The sequence below is a fragment of the Phaethon lepturus genome, unplaced genomic scaffold, assembly GCF_000687285.1.
Source record: "Phaethon lepturus isolate BGI_N335 unplaced genomic scaffold, ASM68728v1 scaffold49654, whole genome shotgun sequence".
NCBI classification, from domain to species: domain Eukaryota; kingdom Metazoa; phylum Chordata; class Aves; order Phaethontiformes; family Phaethontidae; genus Phaethon; species Phaethon lepturus.
Window position 1 is genome coordinate 11,716 of NW_010533599.1, and position 9,893 is coordinate 21,608.

Here is a 9,893-nt window from a genome sequence, read left to right on the forward strand (position 1 = left end):
TTCCTGCTGCTGCTCGGAAAGAAGAGGAAGAGCTTCTTAATCAAGGATGGGGTCCAGCTGTACAGTCAGCATCTGGAATATAGCATGGCTTTTGCATCAGAAGAGGTGGCTGGGGGCTGCTTTGTCACCACTGGCATCCTGCTGTCCTAAGCAACTGCCTACTTTGGCTAGGCCCAGGGACAATCCTGGGTGATACAATGGGTGGCTGGCCACGAACAACGGAGACAGAACACCCGTTTTTAAGCATTATGCATTTGAAAATCACCTCAAGCTTTTTTAGGCTACCAAACCAGTTTGGAATTTTGTCTGAAAAATTCAGAACCATTTTGCCCATAAAGGCAAATGAGAACATCTTACTGGATGTGACAACAATTCTAAAGATTTAAAATAAAAAAGGAAAGCCCAAAAGGGCAGGTCTTGTCCAAAAAAGCCTGTAGGAAGATGGGGAGGAGACAGTGGAGGTGAGGGCGAGTTTTCTCAGCCATTTGGGGATATTCTTCTCTGCTAGGAGTGTGTGCACTCATGTCTAAAAGTAGAAGACTTGGGATGAAGACTTCAGCATTAACTCATTTAAAAAAACAAAACAAACAACAAACCCAAACCACTAACCACTTCTGCCTCTTTGGGTCCACCTGGAAAAACATCAACACAATCTTCCATAACAGATACATCAGGATGACACATTCCTGAAGGAAGGAATCATCAGCTTAAAAACTTGAAAATCCACCTTCTCAGTCTAGCCTCCACTTTTAAAGTGAGGGACAGATGAGTCAAGAGAGAGGGCAGAGAATCTAATTAAAAGCTTCTGCTGGCATTAGAGTTCCTCAAGCAGATGTTTGCTTTGCTCTGAAACACTGATCCTACTGAAGAGTGAATAGTGAATTTGCTAAGAGCCAAAGGCAAAAAGCAGGACAGGTTCTAGGGACAATTAGCCAGAAAGCAACAGTGAAGGAGAAAGAAGTTATTAAATCCAATTTGGCATGGAAAGTAGACAGAAATGAGACATCACAGGAGTGGGCAGGAGGTACGCTTTAACCCTAAAAGGACACAGTGCTAACACCTGAGGTGATGAAAAACTCCCACAAAATAAGAACTGTAGTCTGAGCTGTGTGACAGAAGTGTTAGAGTTATGGAGAGCTTTTAATATTGGAGACAGAGATGGTATCTTGGCCTAGTGATGCTGAAGACTACGCAGGGAGGCAGAGGCTGGAGTTTCTTTTACGATGCAGAGCTCAAGGACACAGGGCCACGCTCCTGGAGCGGACAGGTCTCCAACTCCACCGTGGAAGAGAAGCTGATGCACAGGCAGTTTTCTCCCCTGGCACCACAGACCCCAGCAGGAGCAATATCACCTGCACAGCAGCCCCTTGGAGTGACAAAGGAGCAGCAGAATTGCTTTCAGAAGTACTCCTGCCAACTCTGCAGGGTCATCTACTTTCTAACAGACTCTGAAAGCCAACTCCATCCACACCTTTCCTTCCTGCCCCTATGCTGTTGCTGCTTCTTCATCACTCTTGCCAAACCAGGCTCTCTCCAGATTTTATCAGCACCCTCTCAACAAACCAGTGTCACCCCAGACATCACAACACTTCCCTTCGTTGCCAACAGCACCCTCTGCAGCCCAAATCCATTTGACTGAAAGGATGGGGGCAGAATCGGCTCCACCGCTCCTGCATGACAATCTCAGACTGCACATGCTGGGAGCAAGCTGGTATCTCTCTGCAGCCAAAAGGGATGCAGCGAGCCAAGAACTACACTGTGAACCAAAGCTGTGCCATGAGCAGCCAAAGGCATGTGCCAAGACCCAGGAACCTCAGTAATTGATAGATCTGACTTAACACACAGGGAGGTGGAATTAACGGTGACCCCACGCCAGCTGCCACCAAGCAAATGTCATTTCAGAAGACTGGGTGGTACCGTCTCGGGTATCTTTTCACTCTCTTGCCACAGCAGAGGCCATTTTCAGTCACTGAGCTGCCTGCTGTTAAGTGTTCCTCAAAACCACTGTCAGCAGTTCCAGAAACACCACCAGGAAGTCCATACAGCTACGTGCTGCTGTCCATGTGATGTCAGGCATAGCATGGTGTCACACCTTGTCACCCACAGTCACCTTCCAAAACAAGTCTGGCAGTAAAAACAAGCTGATGAAAGTCTTTGAGGAAGAAGGAGGTGGTCTGCAGCTTTCTCTTCATCCATCTGCAGGAGCAGGTAATGTCTGCTCCTGTAAGGTATTCCTCAGCTTCCACTTAGATACCTTAGGAAGGCGTCCACCAAGCCCTTCCTATCACAAGCACACACCAGTCATAGTCCTTTTTCATTGATAAACTTTCTAAAATTTGGTTTTGCCCAGAAGAGCAAGATCGTTCATTATAGATTTCTGCACCAGTAACATGCCTCCAACATGCAAACATGAAGTTAGCTTTGAAAGAAAACAGTGTTTTCTTGTAGCATGACTGTCATAAATCTTCAGCTTTATTCATTGACCTTCCAGCCCTAGTTAAGTTTGGGGTTGGGGCAAAGGTAACAGTGGTTACCACTTAAAGTGAGGATTTGTGGGGTTTATTAGGTTAAGGAGAGTTCTTCAGAAAGAAAGAAACCAAAGGACAGGATTTTGCTTTGCCTAACACTGGGCATCTGATGACTGTGTTTAGATGCCTGAGGATAGAAGAAGCAGGGCTCTGAGGGCCTCCTTCACACAGTAGAAAGAAACTGGCACCTCCAGAAGGTAACTCAGTACAAGTGGCTGCTTGTCCGCACAGGAAAACTAGTGTCACTGGCTTCAGAGCTGGACACTTCTAAATTCATCTCCTAAGTAGAGCTGAATTAGACCATGTCATTATCTTAAATGTCACAGCACACCTTTGTGCAATACTGGCCACTTACACTGCAGCGGAAAAGCTGTCTTAACCACGAGCAAGTAGACCATGCAGGTAAGAGAGGATAAAGCACAGGAAACCCTTGCATAAGGGCAGGAGCTGAGGCAAAGAGAAGTGACAGAGCTGGTTTATACTGATGAATATCTTGCAGCTCCCATTAGGGACTTGGAAGGGGAGACACTGTCAAAAACAGAAAAATCGCAAAAAAGAAACCGGGTCCCACAGTGGCAAGCACACCCTCCTTCGCACTTCCTTCTGTAACAGCAGTAGGCAGAAGGCAGCAAGTGGCATTCAAATATCAGCTTCAATCAGCGCTCAGGAAGCAAACAGGCACATTAGGCCAGGCAGGAGGGATGCAGGTCCCCAGCAACAGGATCCTGCAGTTGCAAAGCTGAAGTGGCACAATAGGCACAAGAACCCCCACGTTCATCCTAGTTGCCATTCTGCCCATTTGCAGCACTCAAACAAAAGCTAATCCCTTTGAAAAAGATTATTGAAAGTGGAGGACAAAAGCAGCAGCTTTTGTAGCTGGAAGTTTGAACAAGACGGCAGGACATGCAGCTACCCTACAGCTGGGATGTACTGGCTAGACAAGGCCAGCGCATGTACTCAGCGATGCTCTCTCTAATGGGAAGAATGTGTCTCTCAAACAGTTTTGCCAAAACAAAGCCTCTAATCAGCCAGAAGAAATATACCGTTTCAGCCCAGATTCAATTCTTAACTCTTCTTTACCACTTGTTTCATTTTACACAGTTAATATCCTTCTGCTCTTTGTAAGAAGAGAGCGTCTGCCCAGCATTATTTCCCTGTGCCCACAACCCTTCCACAAAATTTCAGGAGCAGACTTTCCATCCCTTCAACAAAGTAGCTCTTTACAGCCATGCACAGGACACAGCACCACGTAACTTCTCATCACAACTGATGCTGCAGTATGCAAGAAGCACTTTTTCTGGCTAAGACATTAAAAGCCTGTTAAAGAAACCTGTTAAAGAAACAGCTGATAGGATTTTGATATACATGCAGAGCAAACAAGCGTGCAACACTCTCAGATTTCCAAAAGAGATTCTAGGTCACATCCCTCCATTGCATCTTCAAAAAAATTGAGCTGCCAAGATTAAAGCCTGCAGCTCACCCTATCACCCTATCTTTACTCTACAAAAAGCCAAACCTGTAGTTCATAAGGACCACTAGGCTGAAAATCCTGCTGCAGCTTCCCTGGAACTAACTATATCTTTAACATAAGGTGAGTGACACAGGCTTGACACAATGCACCAATGCTATGTTGATGGTGAAACAATGCTTTTGCCTGTTGGGCTTTCAGTACACCCCAGAATTCAGTGCTGACAGTTTGTGACTGTTTCCTGGAATTCAAACAAGAGAGATGCAAGAATTTCTTGTACGTTCAAAAGGCAGCTCCCTACCCCCAAAGCAGCACATTTACCAGTTGCTCTTTTGAAAGCAGTCAACGTCCGAACAGCTGATGATGGCAGCACTGCTACCATAACCCTTTTGTACACCATTAACATCCTGTGGGGAAGAGCTCTCAGAGACATGTTTGTTTGCAGACTTGGGCATTTTTGGTCTCTTCTCCCAAGTAACTAGCAACAGAACAAGAGGAAATGGCCACAAGTTGCACCAGGGGAGGTTTAGACTAGATATTGGGAAAAATTTCTTTACTGAGAGAGTGGTCAAACATTGGAACAGGCTGCCCAGGGTGGTGGTGGGGTCACCATCACTGGAAGTATTCAAAAAAGGTACAGACGTGGCACTTCAGGACATGGTTTATGGCCACGGTGCTGTTGGGTTGACAGCTGGACTTGATGATCTTAAACGTCCTTTCCAACCTTAATGATTCTGTGATTCTGTGATTTTACTGCCTTGAGCTATAGTGATCAGAATTTTCATGGCTACACATAGTTATTTTCAAAACAGTTTACCCTCAGCACAGCAGCCACTGTGCTGCTTGCTTCTGCTCTGTTATTGTCATAGTCCAAGGGACAGCGGCTCAAGAAGCAGAGCAGGTCTGTCCATAGATAAGCTATCAGGCGCAGCTCTTGCGGTAAGGAGAAGCAGGGATTCAAGGAGGAGCAGTCACATACGGACATGACATATTGAAAGCTGAGCAGGAGAGTCACAGCACATCTATGAGCCCAGAAAGTCCAGCTCTAAGCAAGGAATGACCCCATTCCCTCTGTCTTCCAAAGAGTTCTTACGTCTGTACCAGGTCTCCTTTTCATGCTCTTTCACACCCACAAGAAAGTGGCCTTGCTTGGTTCTGTGTCGCATGTCATTCACCCCTGTCACTGTTATGCTGCTGTGCCAAAAACCTCAGCGGACAACCGCAGGGACAAGATTACATCTAACACTGGAAGGAGTTTGCTCCTCCACAAGCAGAATGTCAGCATTGCTCAGTGGAAGAGGAAAGAAGAAGAAAGCAAATACAAATAACACAGTTCAAACTACTTCTATTTCTCCTCTAGTAGCAGGAAGGAAATGGCACGTTGTGTTGATGTGTGTCTCAAAGGAGAGAGCTGAAAAACAGAGTCCTGACAGCATACTGTTAATGCCTTTGCTGCCAGCAGCCTAGATACCCCACTAAAACCGGTTCAGACACCTGTTTCTTCCAGGATATGGAAGAGAGATCACCAAGCCACCCACACCCCAACACTGCCACGTGCATTGAACAACGCAAGGCTGTCCTATACCTGCATTAAGCTGTGACAGTATCCCTTAAGATAGAGGCAAGGCAATGTTTTCCAGAGTCCCTTTGTGAACTCTTCAAATCATGACATACCTGTCCAAGTAGTTGACAATGTTGGGGTTTTTGTTTTCCCTCATCACAAGGATTTCATTAATAATCAGTTCTTTTTTGGGCTGCTGCTGCAAGTTCATCTGTTTGATTGCAACCTGCAGTGAAGAAAGACCAAGTAAAGCATTATTACAGGAGTCCCCTAGAAACCTGCCAGTACCAGTGTGGATTATTTAGTTGCTTTTAGTCTATTTTAGTCCTGCATTCACGTGAAGGGGGAAAACACTTTTTCATCACGGGCTGCTCAGCCTCTGTGATTTATGGCAGACAATCCATTTCCACACATGCTAGAGGATACTTAATGCCAAAAAGGACAAAGGGAATTGCTATTTTCATACTGGACCTTTATGTCACAGTTGTATGGCCATCTCCACTACAACTTCTTGGTAACAAGGAAGAAATCCCCTTACGGGTACGGACCGGTATGTCAAAAACTTTTTATTTCTTAAACCATTCTTATTAATTTTATTTTAGATTGGATGTTTCTGGAAGTTTTTTGGTGGGTTTTTTTTTCCACGCTACTGTGCAAATCTGTGCTTCTAGAAATATACAGCAGGGCGGCCATGCATGAAAGGGTAAATAACATAGCCTAAGCTTAGTACTCCATGGTGGTAATTCGTTTTGTCACAGCAAGACTTGGGGGAAAGAAGCACCCGTGTTTAGATAAAAGGCTGAAAATAAATGACTTGTATTTAGCTTTTTCCCCAGTCATAACTGAAGGAAAATAGGGGCAGATTCATCAAGTGCAGCCCTTTGGCTTAGCAGTTTTCTGCCTGCTTCATTGTACCAACTTTGCACATATATGCACAAAAAAGAGGAGGATACAACATGTTTTTAACTCTTATGTTCAACTCTCCATGCTAGCAGTACTTCATGAGAGCACCTGGCCCTCAGGCAAGCCTTCAAATCAATAAGAGTACTCAGCAGGAGGCAGAAACATCCCATAGGCATTACAACCCAACTGTATTTGGTACAATATTTAGACAAAGGGGACGAAATGTAATTATGCCTTTACAAAACTGCTACTTGCAGAAAAAGAGGCCTAGGTGAAAGGATGGGAGCCAGTAACTCCAGCTCACAAAAGCAAGGATTAAAAGAGACAAGCCACAGAGTGCCAGTATAGATGGATACAATTAGTATTTTGATGGTATAGCAGGGAAGACTACAGAAAAAACCCAACACATTAGAAGGCAAGAACAGACAGACACCACGCTGTTTTTCCACAGTATTCATGAGGACTGCCAAACAGTACTTAAAGAAGACAAAACCAAAAACCCCATGCCGTTCTTTGCGCAAGACCAGAGAGGAGAATGAAGGATGAAGAGGAGAGAGAAGGTATTTGATGCAGATAAAGAAATCCCAGACCAATACTGAGGGAGCTTCAGAGAGGCTCCTGTACTTCCTCACTCCTGTTCCGAGGCAGACCCATGGTCCAAGAGCACATGGGGGCATTTTCCTTACCTAAGACCGTCCCGTGCATTAAAATAGAAAATAAGCAGCTGTAGTTATACTAGATAGCCATTATCAGTGAAAATCTTCAGTATTCTTAGCCCTGGGAGCTGCCCAAGGCTCCTGTATAGTGCAAAATGAATGAGTTTCATTCTGCTGCTTCCAAAATGTGTTGCTGTTCACTTAGCTCCAGAGCTCAAAGGACTGGTAACAGCACGCTTCACAGAAAGGAAAGGTCAACAGCATGCCAAGGTTACAGCGATCCCAAATGCAAATTTAAACTTCCAGAGCCAAATCACACCAGTGCAATGGGAATGATTTAAAAGTCTGTTGTAGTATAAGGGTTCAAATATTCACAAGGGAGTCACCAAATGGGACCAGAAAGAAAGCAAAAAACCATCAAAGGAGATCTTCCTCCTATAAAATTTCTCATTGCTTCAAAAGAAATGCAACGCCCCTTCCTCAGAGGCTGCAATTAAACTGTATTTTTCAGGAACTGAAAAAAAGAGGGTGAAGGAGTTTCAGCAAAAAGCACAATTATGAAATTTACTGCTGGATAACCCTGGCATTGTCGAAATGCAAAGTAAACATGCATTGCTGCAGACTTCCATAAATATATTTGGAATAATGCATAAACTGTCCTCTTTAAAAATCCTCCATCTAGCAATAGCGGTTTCCACAGATGCTGCATATCTGTCACTACTAGTTTATTACACACGCATGCAATACGCAGAGCACTTTTCAATATTCGGGAGGGAGAGAAAAACCAGACAGACACCCCTAGTCTCTCAATTCAAGGGCAGAAAGCAAGTGGGCAAAGGGTGGGAGAGGGACTATTCCTATGCAAGTCAACTGGTATAAGCGTAGGAAGGAAAGGAGCAGAGGGCATATAAAAGAGTTTAAATGGGGACAGGCAGGAATCTGGGGGATGAAGAAAAATTTCTATTGAGGAACTATCCAGTCTGAACATTTGCTTCTAGCCTTTGTGCTCACAGAAAGATTTGTTACAAACATGAAATGATTCAGGAATCAAAACTTGGGAAATAATTTTTTCCAGTTCTCTGCTCGGACCACTCAACCATTCCTCATTATTAGTAAGTAAATAAATACCTCATTCAAAATAAGATGTCATGAACCCCTGAAAGACCGTCTTTATTTTGTAGCATCAACTTGAACTTTTAGGACACAATCCAAAATCCACTGCTGTGGTATTCTGGTAGCACTCACCTCCTGTCCCGTAGCAACATCCATTGCCGTGTAAACTGTACCTGAGGCTCTGTACAAAAAAGAGAAAAGAACAAACCCCCAAACAGTTATTAATGTCTCATAGCAAGACTCAATGCTTACCACATGCCCCTTCCCACTTGTCTCTTTGAAGTGCTCTCAGTCCCACTCCTTTTCATGCAATAATTCCAGTGGTAAACATCTGAAATATTTCTGAGCCATGACTGCTGTTGGAGCAGAAGCCAGAGAATTTATGGGGAACAAAGCTCCTAATAAGGGACACTGTGGTCATCCAAACCCTCACTGCTAAACCAGCAACTTCGCACAGCTTGTAGGACCATGAATTGATCACATTTAAACCGGCATGACTGCACCGCCCCGGCTTGCAGAGTGTCCAACATGATCACAGAGCAGATAGGATCAGCTAAAGTAAACAAATGTGGCATTAGTGAGGGAGATGGGAGCTTCAGCCTCAGCACATGGAGCTGACAGCAGATCTCAGTGATCTGCCTCACTACAGCCTCCCCCTCAACCCCTACTTTCCCCCTACCCTGCTAAGAGGGGCACAACACCCACGTCGAGGAGAGTTGATTCAGAAAGAAAATCTGTAATTTGAAGATTGTCTTGCATGCTGAAAATAAGCAGTTCCTTCCCTGCTTGCAGCTATATTTAGAAACCTGATCATCTAATGACATATTTTCTTATATTAAAACACAATCCCACAAAAAACCCAATCCCTGTGACTCAAGACTTTGCCAGGAAAGGGAGAAGAGCCAGGGGGGGGGACACCCACCAAAACAACCTAAACACCAAAAAACCTGCAAAAAGAAAACAAAACCAACCAAATGAAATAAACTCTCCAAAGCATCACCAACAGCTTTTCCAGCAAACTAATTTAGCCTGTTCTCAGTGCTTCCTTCTTAGCATAAGGTATAGGACAGAGAAGGAACATATACTAACCCTTGTCCAATCTTCTCAAAACACGTATACTTCTTTTTTGGATCGCCCACACTCACAATGCTTCCTACAAAAAAAAAAAAAAATAATTCTTCCAAAAAAAAAAAAAAAAAAAAAAAAAAGGATTTTTTAAGTACTTACGCTGTAAGAACCAACTGTACTTTAAGAGCAGCCCCAAGGCCACCGTGGGCTCTGCTGAGCCTTATGGGCCACCTGCCAGAAATCCAGAGGCACACGAACACCAAGGAAGTCCTCCATTATTTATACACACACCAGCTGTGGCATTCCGCTCTCACAGTATCTCCCCACAGAAATGGTGGAACACAGACATTAAGCGGATTTCAACCTTCACTAGCAGCTGGTGACGGCACACTGCTAGGCACAGGATGGGTATACATAGACCTCACACATGTAAATACAATTATTTGCTGTAAACCTGCAACTTAAAGTCACCCCCAGCTCCAATACACTGGATTATCCAAGATGCCCCCACACCGCAAAGTCCTCTGAATTTGGAAGTTGGGGCCTCGTTCATCTTAGAGCCAACAGTTTCTTACAAATCTAGCCAAAGGTTTCCC

At 44.4% G+C, this 9,893-nt stretch overlaps 1 protein-coding gene across 1 annotated transcript in view; it reads right to left on the minus strand.

The window, feature by feature from the left end:
* LOC104619371 (serine/threonine-protein kinase PAK 1) overlaps window positions 1–9,382 on the minus strand; it is a gene marked incomplete at its 5' end in the record, with an annotated part of 16,211 nt that extends 6,829 nt beyond the window's left edge. The window contains 3 exons of the mRNA XM_010285224.1: window positions 5,671–5,783; window positions 8,362–8,410; window positions 9,319–9,382. Coding sequence (XP_010283526.1) covers window positions 5,671–5,783; window positions 8,362–8,410; window positions 9,319–9,382 — 226 coding nt within the window. The remainder of the gene's footprint in view (window positions 1–5,670; window positions 5,784–8,361; window positions 8,411–9,318) is intronic.
* Window positions 9,383–9,893: the final 511 nt, after the last annotated feature.